Source organism: Anomalospiza imberbis, chromosome 19 (assembly GCF_031753505.1).
Source record: "Anomalospiza imberbis isolate Cuckoo-Finch-1a 21T00152 chromosome 19, ASM3175350v1, whole genome shotgun sequence".
Lineage (NCBI taxonomy): Eukaryota > Metazoa > Chordata > Aves > Passeriformes > Viduidae > Anomalospiza > Anomalospiza imberbis.
In genome coordinates, this window is record NC_089699.1 from 8,820,735 (window position 1) to 8,833,514 (window position 12,780).

Genomic DNA, 12,780 nt, shown 5'->3' on the forward strand with positions numbered 1-12,780 from the left:
GCTTCCAAGAGCCATCTGCACCCGTCCGATTGCTGTTTGACTGCCTGGGCCTGACATTGCTAATTATATCTGCCCATTATTTCTTCTGACTGCAGAGAAGGTTCTGCTGGGTCAGATGACTGGACTCAGAAACAATAGCCAGAAAAAAAATTAAAGACTGATAGGGACAGTGGGGTTCAGGCTTGCCTGAGGCCAAAAAGCCCAACCCAACCCAGACCATCCTGCAGCCAGATCATGGCCTCATGCACTGGAACACAGCCAACAGCACAAAAACAAATGATATCACAAGCCTTGGTGTCTGGATCAGAAAATAAACAAGTGGTCCAACATAGTGCACACACCCCACATCAGGCAGGGCCAAGAAGAAAAGAGCAGCAAACCTCAGGGGGGCTTCAACAAAGCCAGGGCAACTCTTAAATACACCAAGAACTTGTCAAAACTCCCAAACTCCCATGGATGTCAGCACAAACCTTCCCGTAGATGTCCCAGTGCTGTCATGGCCCATTGAGGATAGAGACTTCATGCCACCATCCTGAGTGCGTGCTCAGCCTTCTCCTGCCTCAGAGCAGGGGTACTGCCTGACCCAAGCTGTCTGCTGGGCGCCGCAGAGCCCAGAGACCCAGATCTGCTGCAGGGACTGCACACCTCTGCCCTCAGCACCCAAACCGGGCAGGTGCTCAGACAGACCTCTCCTGGAAGGTGGGGGTGAAGAGAAGGGTAAGCCCCCAGCATCTCACTAGGTCTGAGGCTCCAGGTCTGCTTGTCCCTGGATGGGAATTTCTGGCAGGTCCCTGTTGCAGGAGAAGCTCTGGGGCTCGGAGAGCATTCTCTGACTTTTTAGCTCGAGCAACATTTGCTAACTCCCCTGAGTCACAAAGGAGAGCAGGGAGGGATTGAAGAGCTTCACAGAGCCAAGTTGTCCATTCCCTCTGCAGGCACTGGCGTTGCACCAGAGACACACTCGGCTCTGCAGGTTTAACCTCACTCAGGAGGAAGACAATTCTCCTGTCTATCATGATGTCTCCAAATGTAATACAGGCTAATGAGACAACACAGATTGCTTGCAAAACACAGGCAGCAGCACACCCTGGCCCTGCTCCAAGGGCTTTATCTCAATTATCATGCTGGAGCACCTGACCCATTGAAGATAAATGATAACAGCAGCTTTATCAGAGCCCAGAAGCCCAACACCTGCATCAATGCCTCCCTTCACACACCGAGGAATGCATTTCCCCGCCACCCAGAGCAAACCACTTGCTCTACCAGCCTCCCCCAGACCCGGCAGAGGTTTCTGGCAGACAGTGAGCAGTTTACAGCCTCGAGCAAGTGCTGACCAGCTGAAATCAATGCAGAGCAATGAAATCAGAGGAAATGACCTGTAAATAGCGGTGATTCCAAATAAACCTGCAATTTAGATCCATTGTTCGGTGTGTTTGCTCGAAGAATGTATCTCTGGTAGCTTAATTACTTGTGTAATTGCCTTGAGAAGTACAGCTCTAATAGTGGAAGACAAATCCAGCTCAGGAGCTTCTGCTTCACTGTCCTTCTGGCCTGCTCGTGCTTGTTCTCTGCTGCCCAACCCCATTAACTGCTGTAGTATCTCTCTGGATTGCCTGTACAACACATCTGAGGGAAACTGGAGCCTTGCTGAAGTAATTCCTTCCCCATGAGCTAGGAAGGAATCAGAATTCGATCCTCTGACTCCACCGAGTATGGATTCTTAATTTCTTTGCATTAAATAACCCCTGCCTTGGCCCTGTCTGGCTAAGCCCGGCCTCAGATGAAGACCAGAACAAATCCTCCACCACAACAAATTCGGCTAGCATGTTTTGACACTTTTACTGGCTTTGCTGAATCGGGAGATCTGGGAATGATCCAGATTTATCTTGGGTATCTGAGGTGGCAGTGGAAAGGAGAGATCAGACAGTTGCCTGCTCAATCAGCCAGCACTAAAGGAGCTACAATATTATACTCAGCCTTATCTCCTCAGGACAACTTCACCAAACTTGCTAAATCTGCCTGTGAAGAACAGACTGAAACGACCTGATTATTTTTCAAAGGCCCTAGATTTAATAACAGAATCGGGGATTGGAAATATCATTGAAGTCCAGGGAAGACAGGACTCTGGAAAGGCTCAGCTGTGGTGGTGGGTAATACAGTGGGATGAGAACTGGGGAAGATCTGCTCTTGCTGGGCCCTGAACCAAGGAGATGCACACTCTGATTGATTCAATTACTGCCTGTCTCAGAAAGGCTTTGAGGCTTTTTCTTAGGACCAACACCAGAGAGTAAACCCAGATTCATAATCTTGCAGAACCAGAGCAAAAGCAGCGTCTGATGGTGTCGGGCAGTGTCCCGTTGCTGCAGGGGGGGGGGACTGGCAGTGCTGCCGGGGGCAGGCTGCAGGGGCGCAGGTGTCGGCTCATCTCAGCCCCGGTGCCGTGCCCACACCACGTCATGATGGCACTGCCAGGGCTCTGACACACTTTGCTCGCTCATGCGGCCACCGAGCCATGCAAGGCTGCTCGCTCCAGTCCCGCGTGCAGCACAGACGAAAAGGCAAATTGATGTGCTCCTGTCAGGGTGCATTAGCGGGACTCCTGAGAAGCATTCCAGCAGTGCTTCTTCTCTCACAGAGCAGCCTTGCCTTGTGCTTCCCGAGCCTCTTTCTGCCAAAAGAGAGAGGTCTTGGCTTGCAAGGATCCTGCCACAGCCCCCCAGAGACGCTGGTTCAGGGCAGAGTGCCTTCCCCTGCCCTGTGCAATCCCCTGCCCTGTGTTTATCCATTCCCACCGGGCGTCTGGAGCACCTCAGCACCCGTGCCATGGCTGGAGGGTGGCGGGGTGGGTCTCTGCAGGGCTCTCCCCACTTTAGACAGAGAGATTCCTCATTGCACTCTGTTGTACAGATTTGTCCCTGAATTGCTCTACTCCCTTTCTGGTTCCGCTTTCCAACTGACACTCACTTTAACTGGGATAAACATCACAGATCCTCGTGTGACAGACTTCTGTGTCAGCACTCTGGGGTTCCTCATTCCTGCCTGCTCTCATCTTGACCTTCCGCTCCAGGAGGATGTTCACACACTGCTGTTTGTTTGGGGCTGAGGCACTGAGCTGGAGCCATCGCCTTTGCAAACCCCTCACTGACAGCCCCTGTCAGTGTCCCACTCAGCCAGGGCCCCTTCACACAGCAGGTGAGAGGAGAAGTATCAGAGTAAAACCCCATGTGGGAGTCGCAGTGCTGATGTTGGGTGGCTGTAAATCATTGCTGTATCCTCAGGGGATGGGAGGAGATCTTCCACTGACATAGTCAGGAGCTCTCTGGGGTGTAACACAGTCCTGGAGACTGCTGTGATGGGGAGAAAGTGGCCTCAGTCTGTTCTGGGGGCCCAGGCCCTGCACTGGACTGGGCAGCTGCCCATCCTGCCCAGGACCCAAACCTGGGAAATAGGGAAATGACACCTCACATCTGATGGTGATGTGATAGCAATGACACAGCATGGATGTGGCTTGAAAAATTCCCCAGCAACTCAACCAAAGTGGCTCTTTGAAGAAGGGCTTCTGTCTCCTTTCAGGTAACCGAGCTGCCCTCAAAATCCTCATGCAGTAAATACCTTTGTAGGCACCTTCCCTGTACACATTCCATCCAGAGCCTCTACCTCTGAGGCACTTCTCCCAGTCCTCCTCTCACTCCAAGGGAAGGGTGGGAAAGATGCACTGTGATTTTCCAGGCAGTGGCAGGGATGCATCCCCATGGAAGATGAGGTGGCTCGAGTGGGAAGTGTCTGAGCACAAAGCAGATTTGCCATCTCCAGACACTTTTTGAATTTAGATCTTGCTGTTACTTGCAGTGTTTTGGCTCGCAACCAGTCAGTTGGGAAGGAAGGAGTTACTTGATGACCCAAAGGGAAACAGAACTTCCTCTTGCCATGGCAAGGCATTGAGAGGAAAGGGGATTCTGGAGGTTTGTGCTTTCTGCTCTTCCCAAGTGGCATATTGGGAGAAAGCCAGGGAAGTGGCTTTGCTTTGTATGTTTGGGTTTCCGAAACTTTAAATGGAAGCATTTAATTCTGGGGGAAAACAGCATTGTCACTCAAAATCCCACAGCTGTGCCCAAAAAAGGTGTTTTAGGGAGGAAAAGAAGACTCTTCTGCTTGAGAAAACGAACAAAAGCAACCCAGCTCAAGCTGGCAGCCCACTCCAGAGCCAGAGAGCAGCGGTGCTGGGGGTTGGATGGCTGTCCATCATCCCAGTCCATCATCCCAGTCCATCAGAAGTGGGAGAGCAAGCTGGCATCCCAACCTGGCATCAGCAGGGGTTGACCTGCACTCAGTCTACCCCTGTCACTGCATCCTGCTCTGTCCAGGATCTCTCAAAACTCCTCAAAATCCTTTGGGCTCTGTGCAGGGGAAGGGTTTTTGGTCCCTGCTGGGATGGGCATCACGATGGAGGATCCTGCGGCATTTTGGCCTTTTTCTGGGACTTCAGTGACTATTTCAGAGAAAAAGCAGAGTCTCTGTCATGGAACACCCCAGGGTGAGTCATGAGTGCTGGGTGAAGGGGAGGAAGTAACTGTCTTAAAAAGAAGACATCCAGCATCTGTGGGTAAGCACTGAAGAAGTGGCAGGAGAAGACAGCTTGGAAAACCCTTAGGACATCCATGTGCATGGGGGCCTGGCTTCATCCTGAAGGATTTCTTGTGAAAAAACACGGAGAAAATTCCACCTCAGGAGCAAGAAGCTGGAAAATGAGGATTTTCTTGGTTTGGACCCTTTTCCTCATGAGAACCACAAGCACAGGTCAGGCAAATCTATATCAGGGGTTCTGAAAGAGCTGTGGAGAGGCTGGGGCCAAGACAGACCAGGAAGCTCACTGTGGTCATGGCAAAAAAACAGCTGATAACAAACTTTTCCTCTGGCAGTTACAGAATGTGATCTATGAGATTTGCTTGTTCCCTGCCATGTGAACCCTGGGAATAAGGCTTTTCATTCTCTCACTAACATACACCCTTGATGGGGGCTCTTTTCTTAAGGACTGGTGACATCTCACCTCACCACTGCTCACCGGCATAGTGGGTGCACAGGCACAGCCTCCCTCGGGCTGTACCCCCAAGAAACCTGGGCTCAGATCCTTCATGGTTCCCTGAGGCAATGCCAGAATAGGTTTACAGCTCCGTCTCTGTCCCCTGCAGGTGGCCGGGCAGTGAGAGGCCCCAAGCAGGTGACAGTTGAGCAGGGCAGCTCACTGGCAGTGTCCTGCAGCTACAAGCCACGCTACAAGCTCAACTCCAAGTACTGGTGCCGCAAAAACTCCCTCTATCTTTGCTTGACCTACATCGTCCAAACCAATGGCTCAGAGGTGACAGTGACACGGGACAGGGTGTCCATCAGGGACAACCACACAGCAAATTCATTCACAGTGACACTGAGCAGTGTCACACCAGGAGATGCAGGACAGTACTCCTGTGGGGTGAAGAAGAAAGCGGGGATCAACCGATGGCACAGCACCAAGGTGATGGTCTCTGCAGGTAAAACAGGGCTGGGAGCAAAGCTGACATTAAACTTCCCTTTTTCCTCTTCCTCCCCTGCAGTGCTCAGGGCATTGCCCGGATACCTCCATCTGCACCCCCTGCACCTTCATTGCTGAAGTCTCAGGGATAGAGACTCCTGTGCAGGGTACAGGACAGGGGGTGTGGGGATCTCCACTTAGTTCTGACTCTGTTTTCTCTGCCAGCTGTTTCAAACACAACTGAGGACAGCAACGTGAGCCCATTGACCACCAGCCCTCTGTGCCCCAGGGGCTGTGGGGAGCCTCCAGTGCTGTGAGTCAGGGTGCAAGCCCCCAAAAGCATCCCCTGGCCAAAACCTTAATTTCCCACGCATTTATCTCCTAGCTTTGAGTCCCCAAGGAGCATCCTGGGGGCAAGCAGGACAGCTGGCAGACATGCAAGTGCCCCGCTCCCCATCCTCATTCCCCAGACCCTACTAAAGCTCTAGCATAACCTCCTTTCTCCTACACAGGTCCCAGCTCAGTGTCATCCACTTGCTGCTTCTGCTCAGCATCAAGGTGCCCATGGCACTAGCCGTGGTTTGTGGGGCAGCCTGGGTGAGGAGCCAGTGCAGGAGCCGTGATCAGGAAAACCTGCAGCTCTTGGACGCATCCAGCAGCACCAGGGCATGGGGCTGCCCACTCGTCCCAGCCACCTCCGAGCCCCAGGGATGCCCTCCTGCTCCCCTGGCTGCCACCCTGATGGGGCCATGCCACTCCTCACGGCCACCCCTTGCCAGGAGGTGCTCGGCTCCAGGCACTTCTGGCCCTGGAAAGCCTCAGCCCCTCCTGGCAGCCCCTGCACTGGAGAGGGAAGGGTTTGGGGTGCAGAGAGCCTGTGTCTGTTGAGCTGCAGCTGCCGACAGAAGACAATTTTGCAATAAAGGCTGGGTATCCTGCAGGGCCTTGTCTGCTTGTCTGTCTGTCTGTCTGTCTGCTCCTTCCTTCAGCTGCCAGCACTACCCGGGATGCCCGTGGCAGCCAGTGCTGATGCACATACCTGTGTGGGGACACGCTGCATTGTGGCTGGGAGGGCACATGGGGTCACAGGGGCAGTGCAGGCTCCACTGTGGCCCAGCTGAGATTCTTCATGGGGAGAGGAGCCCTTAGCCCCAGGAGCCTCAGTCCTGCCACCTCTGCCTGGTCCACCAAATGCCCATCTCCAGCTTAGCAATAGCCAGGGAAGGGTGTCCTTCCACAATTCTGCCCCCAGTAAGCAATGCAGGGACTGGGGACACAGGGGGAGGCCTGAAGCAACCTGATCAGAGCATGGGGCTCCTGAGCCACAGAGGGGCTGTGCTGGCAAGAGAAGTGGGTGCTCTGTCCAGCTGTACCAGGATAAGGGGCTGGGGTTACCCATTTCATTCCCCTGGGAAGGACAGAGTGGCCATGCAGGAGCACTGCCCAGCCTGGAGGATTGTCTGGGGTTCAGGTGGTCCCTGTGCCATGCTGAGCTACCTCTCCCCCTGGGTGCCCTGCCTGGCCAGAGGGACTGGGCAGTGTGGCAGTGAGAGGCAGATTGTGTCCCGACATGGGGCCCAGGCTGCAGGAAGAAAGGAGAGACTCCGGGGAAGGGCACAGGGGACAGTGCACAGCAAGTAATCTGTGACCAGGAGAAGCTGAAACCCTAGGAAACAGGAAACGCCATGGTCTTGCTGAATCTCCAACAGCAACGGAGGTGGTAGCAGAGGCAAAAGAGGAAGCAAAGCCCCAGAGACACAATGAAGAGCAGCAGCAGGGCTGCCCCGACGCGTACATGTGGCTCCTGCTGGCGCTGGCCTCGGCACTACTGCCAGGTAGGGCTGAGTGGACCGCTGAGGCTGGAGCCCCACGCTGGATCCACCTGAAGAAGCGGAAGGTGTCCGGGCAGCGGCAGCGCTCCCGTTAGTCCATGTGCCTCCACAGACTCCGGGGCAGTGACAGGGCCCGGCACCGTGCAGGGATTCCTGAGGGAACCCTGTCGGTCACCTGCACGTACCAGCCTGGCCGGGAGACGTTACCGAAATTCTGTTGCAAACCGAGTACTCGTACTGGTATTACCTGTGCCACCTACATCGTCAGCACCTCGAAATTGGAGCCCGAGGCGCAGCAGGGCCTGTTCTCCATTCTGAACAGCTGCGTGCTCCAGGCATTCAGGGTGACTGTGGAGCGTCTGGTCAAAGAGGATGCGGGCACGCTCCGCTGTGGGATGCAAAAGGGATTTTCCCCTTTACATGAGAGTGCTGATGTGGAGGTCATCATAACCCCGGGTCGGTCCTTGCACGTTTTGCCCATAGCAACAGTGACCCCCACGTTGCGGGGCCGGGGCCAGAGTGCGGAAGGAGGTTTCACCCCGAACGTGACAGGACCACGGGGCCCGTCTGGAACCCGCTGCATCCATCCTTCCTCCGCACCTGCAACCCCGACGCTCCCGCCGGACACTCCTCAGCAGACCGGCAGCACTTTCCGCTACTTCCCGGTGCTGGCCGGGCTGCAGCTGCTGGCGCTGCTGGCCGTGAGCGCACCCGTGCTCTGGGTCAGCCCGCGGGGCCGCTAAGCCCCCGCCTTGACCCACGGCTCCGGCCGGCGCCGCTCGATCCCCGACTGCCCCGGTCCCGACGGCGCGGGCAGGGGTGGGGGGCGCACCGGGGCCCCGCCGGGCCCTTCCTGCTTCCCCGCCGGCTCCAACAAACGCTCCCGCGGCCCCGTCCGCTCGTCTCCTCGGCGGCCCCCACTGTCCAGCAGTCCCCGCGATCCCCGGGCTCCACCCTAACGGGGTGACCGCGCCGCAGGGGCGGCCGCGGGGGCGGGCCGAGCTCCGCCGAGAGCAAGCGGGAGCGGCAGCACGCTGAGCCCCGGCGTCCCGGAGCGGCCATGCAGCTCCTGCCTCTGCTCACCTGGGCGCTGCTGCCAGGTAAGGCTGCGCCGGAGCCCCCGACTGCCGGGGCGGCCCCGTCGGGCGGGCGGTGCTGGTGCGGCGGCAGCAGTCCCGCGGCTCCGTGTGTCTCCGCAGGCTGCGGCGCCGTGACGGGGCCCGGCATTGTGCGGGGATTCCTGGGGGGCTCCCTGTCGGTCACCTGCACGTACCAGCCGGACTGGGAGAAGTTTCCGAAGTTCTGGTGCAAACCAAGTAGAATTATTGTTTTTACCTGTGGTAACGACATCATCCTCACGTCGAAGCCCGAGCAGGGCCGGTTCTCCATCCGGGACAACCACACACACCGGGCATTCACGGTGACTGTGGATGGTCTGTCCGAGGAGGACGCGGGCACCTTCCTCTGTGGGGTGCGAACAGGAAGATTTTTGCGCGATGAAAGTGCTGCTGTGGAGGTGATCGTGATCTCAGGTCAGTAGTTGTTAGCTGCAGGGCCCCCAGGTCCAGCATGGATTTGTCCTCCTCCAGCTGCTTGGAGCAGGGGCTGCAATGGGCACAGCCTGGAGCTAATGGGTGACCATGCAGGTGGGACAGCCCCAGGGTGTGTCACCAGAGTGCAGTAGGTACCACCACCACTCATTCCCTATTCTCAGTTCTCCCCAGAGCCCCTTCTTGGCACTCCAGGTTCAGCTGTCTCCATTACTGAGGTGTACTGTGCTCTCTGTGCCCACTTTTCTTCCTCATTAGCTCTTGCTGGCCTTTTTTGTGCCCTCGTTGCTTTACTGTATGACACTGGGGTGTTCCTCATTGCACTGTGCTGTCCCATTTCCCACCTAGGACAGGCAGCTCCTCTGGGCACCAGGCCCTGGGCTTAGGAAACATCCCTCTCCATTGCCTTGCCAGGGATCAGCCCACATAGCCGGGCAATATATATGTGGTGTTGTTGTGTTAGTACTAAACTGGGCATGGGGTGCCCAGACCCCTTTCTGCAGGGTGCATCTATTTTGTACATGTTTTGGGGGGGACTGAGACTGTGAAAAGCCTCATGAGCAGGGGAAAGGTCTTACAGCACTCTGACCTCGAGGTGTGTCCTCTGGATGTGGCAGAGGGGACCCAGCTTCTCCTGCTGTGACAGCACAGAGGTCACTTCTGACTCATTGCAAAACCCACAGCATTTTTCTCCACAGAGAACAACCATGCCTCTCCTCTTTTTGTTACAGCTTCTTCCACCCTCCCATCATCGACCTATGTGACCACCGTGTCCTCTGATCTCATTCTCTCTGTAACAGGCCGCACACAGACAATTTCCCAGGGGGAAATTTTGCGATCAACATCAAGTCCCTCCACCCCTCAACTGTGAGTAGCAGCTCCTGCCTACAGTAGCCACTTTCGTCCATGAGCTCTGTGGTGCAGCTGGAGCCCCGCAATCACTGGACTCTTCACACCTCCCTTAAGGATCCAGACCTCCTGGTTTTGCCTTTGGAGACCACTCCACATGGAATCATTCTTCTCTGTGAGGGTGGTGAGGTCCTGGCACAGGTAGCCCAGAGATGTTGTGGATGCCCCATCCCTGGAAGTGTTCAAGGCCAGGCTGGATGGGGCTCAGAGCAACCTGGCCTAGTGGAAGGTGTCCCTTCCCATGGCAGAGGGTTGGAACTGGATGATCTTTAAGGTCCCTTCTGACCCAAATCATTCTCTAATTCTATGACAGTAATTCCAATGCCTCTAGTCACATGGGAGAAGTGGTTTCTGCTTGCAATACTGACCCCATTTCCTTCCCCAAAACTCAGTGAGACTGTTAGTGGGAAGCCAAGTGCTGCCCAGTGTCCTGTTCTTTGTAGTCACACACAGCCTGGTAGAGATAGTTGAAAAAGCATGAAACCAGAGTGTTAGATCTTTCCCCCTTCTTTCCTGCCTGTGGAAGGTGATGCCAGCAGCAGACAAAGCTGAGACTCCTCATCAGCACACTCAAGGGTGTGCTGGCTCACCCACTTTTCCTGCTTGCCCATTACAAACAAGGTTAACAAAGAGTGAAATTAAACCAGAGCAAATGCAGGAACCCATCCTTAAATCACTGAAGACACAGCGGCGCTCAGACCCAAGCATCCTTTTGCTTCTGCAGTTTTTGGTTTGCTCTGTTCCATGCCCATTTGGCAGCCTGACCATCCCATGCCTGCTGTGATGGGCAAGCCCTGCCACTCTACTGCCACAGCCACTTCCTGAGTCACCCACAGCTGCTTCCTGCAGCCCTGCTCCATGCTGGTTGATCCTGAGAAGCATGACAACATAAATTGTCTTCTTCATTCTTTTTTTTCTTGCAGCTTGAATGTGGTTGAGCACATCCTCACTCCAGCCATCACTGTGGTCCTCTTTTTGCTTGCAGTGGCTGCTGGTGTTCTAGTAATACTCTCCAGGAAAAAGAAGGGTGAGTGAAGTTGTCAGTGCCACACACATCCTGTTTCTGTAACAGAGCCTGCTCTGCTTCCTTTATTTTTCCCTATTTCCTTTTCCTCCCCCTTTCCCTTCCTGATCCATCCAGGTCCTCAGTCCATCACTGAGACCTCCACCAAGGAGGTCTCCTTCCCTCAAGGGAACAGTGGGTCCATCCCAGGGGTGTTATCCCATGGGTGTTGTCTCCTGGGAGCAGGTAATGACAGCCCTTGGGGTGGGTGCTGCTCAAGAATCTGCTTGGGTTTGTCTGGGCACCACCAGCTTCTCGAGATGGGCTCACTTGCATGGGCTAGGCTTACTCTAGGCTTGATGCAAAGTTTAAGGCCAGTGTGAAAGATGGGGAGGGACAGGAGAGGACATTGCCAGCTAGCAGGTGGGGTCTGTCTTTATTTGAAGAACTGCTCCAGTTTAGATGGCTCATGGAGTGTCAGGTTCCTGTTCTGTTTTATGGCAAGATTTGCAGTGGCAGTGCAGTTTCTCAATACGTTTCTTTTCCTCTGTTTTCACTCATGTCCATTCACATCCATCCTTCATCCAGCCCTTTCTGGAGCAGCCATAGAGATGGACAGGACTTGCAGCATGTCACCTACAGTAAGGAAAACCTCATGAATTCCTGGGATTCTGTGCCCCAAGTTCACATGGAGAGGGGAAACATTGCACCCCGAACTGCCAGAGCTGCTGCTTTCAGCCAGGTTCATGGCACTTTAGGCTGGGAGGGATCCTTTGGGCTCTGCTTGCCAACAGAAAGACACAACCAGGGACTTTGTGTGACTATCACAGAGTATTCCTGGAAAAGGAATTTAGGATTGAGCTGAGAGGTTTCTGTTCAAGCCTCTCCAAGCATGGGAGCTATTTCTCTGGGTGAGACAGCCTTGGGAACCTGCAGCAAATCACACCTGAAGTGGCTGCAGGGTAGCTGATCCTTGCTTACTGCTTGGAAAGTATTTTCTGATGTTTTACTGCCAGCTCTTGAGGAGGGGCTGATGTCACGAGAATTTCCCTGGGGAATGTTGAACCAGCCCTTGCTTCAATTTTTATTTCCACCCAGTGCCCCTGCAGCCACCTCAGCACCCATCAGGACAGGCAGCAGGGTGGGAGATATTCCCACTCCTGTGGATGCAGGCAGGGAGTGGCAGCAGGGTAAGAGCTCATCCTTCTCCATCAGGGAGCAGAAGCCTTGGACTATGCAGACATTAACCACGACACAGGCGCGGCTGAGAGCCAGTACAGCAGCGCTGAGGCTTTCCACCGCCTGGAAACGCTCTCGGTGGAGTACACAGAGGTCAAGCAGAGTGCTCAGGTAGGAGAATGCCAAGCATTGCCAAGCTGGAGGTGGTGGGAGGAAAGCAGGAGTGGGTGGGTGGGTGACAGAATGGGCAGCAGGGTGGGCTGGGTGGGGAAGGAGAGGACTGCAAAGGGAAGTGCCAAACTGGGGTCCAAGTGACCCTGGCTAATGTGGGTTCCCTCTCTGGTCCCCGGGCTGCTCCCGGATGCTTAAAATGCCACAGAGAGGTTCCAGAAGACAGTGTTTGCCTGGAGCAGCCCCACGAAGGATGTTTTTGTTTATCTCCCTCCTTTTCCAGCTTTTGGAAGAGGAAAGAGGGGCATTATATGCCAGCGTGCAGAAGCCCATGCGGCAGCAGGAGCAGATCTATGCCAACGTGCCACCAGCCCAGTGAAGAGCTCTACTGCACAGTGTGGGGGAGATGAGCAAGTGCCTGGCCCCATGGGCTGCTCCTGCTGCTGGCAGCACCAGTGAGACTTGCACAGAGGACATGGGGTTGATGTTCTGCTCAGGCAGGAGCCAGCTTGATAGCAAAGCCGTTGCTCTCCAAGGCTTGGATGTTTCTTTGAGGCAGCATCAGAGAGGATGAGGTTGTGGGGAGACCCAGAGAGGGTTGAAGATAAAGTCATCCCTTTGCAAATGCAA

General features: G+C 55.0%; 3 protein-coding genes across 3 annotated transcripts; all 3 read left to right on the forward strand.

Moving 5' to 3' along the window:
* Positions 1-4,432: 4,432 nt before the first annotated feature.
* On the forward strand, positions 4,433-6,394 carry LOC137485450 (protein CD300H-like). Its single transcript, XM_068209975.1, has 4 exons — positions 4,433-4,797; positions 5,190-5,525; positions 5,732-5,819; positions 6,019-6,394. Exons 1-4 carry the CDS (start codon positions 4,659-4,661, stop codon positions 6,392-6,394), a joined length of 939 nt encoding a protein of 312 aa, XP_068066076.1. The 5' UTR covers positions 4,433-4,658.
* Positions 6,395-6,513: 119 nt separating this feature from the next.
* LOC137485451 (CMRF35-like molecule 5) lies at positions 6,514-8,180 on the forward strand. Its single transcript, XM_068209976.1, is given in 4 exon segments — positions 6,514-6,547; positions 7,216-7,341; positions 7,451-7,492; positions 7,495-8,180. Coding segments are annotated over 4 exon segments (789 nt in total). The 3' UTR covers positions 8,082-8,180.
* A 144-nt stretch (positions 8,181-8,324) lies between these two features.
* Positions 8,325-12,780, forward strand: LOC137485205 (CMRF35-like molecule 2). Its single transcript, XM_068209563.1, is given in 8 exon segments — positions 8,325-8,438; positions 8,538-8,870; positions 9,620-9,755; positions 10,721-10,824; positions 11,368-11,441; positions 12,016-12,150; positions 12,434-12,516; positions 12,518-12,780. Coding segments are annotated over 8 exon segments (948 nt in total). The 5' UTR covers positions 8,325-8,398; the 3' UTR covers positions 12,561-12,780.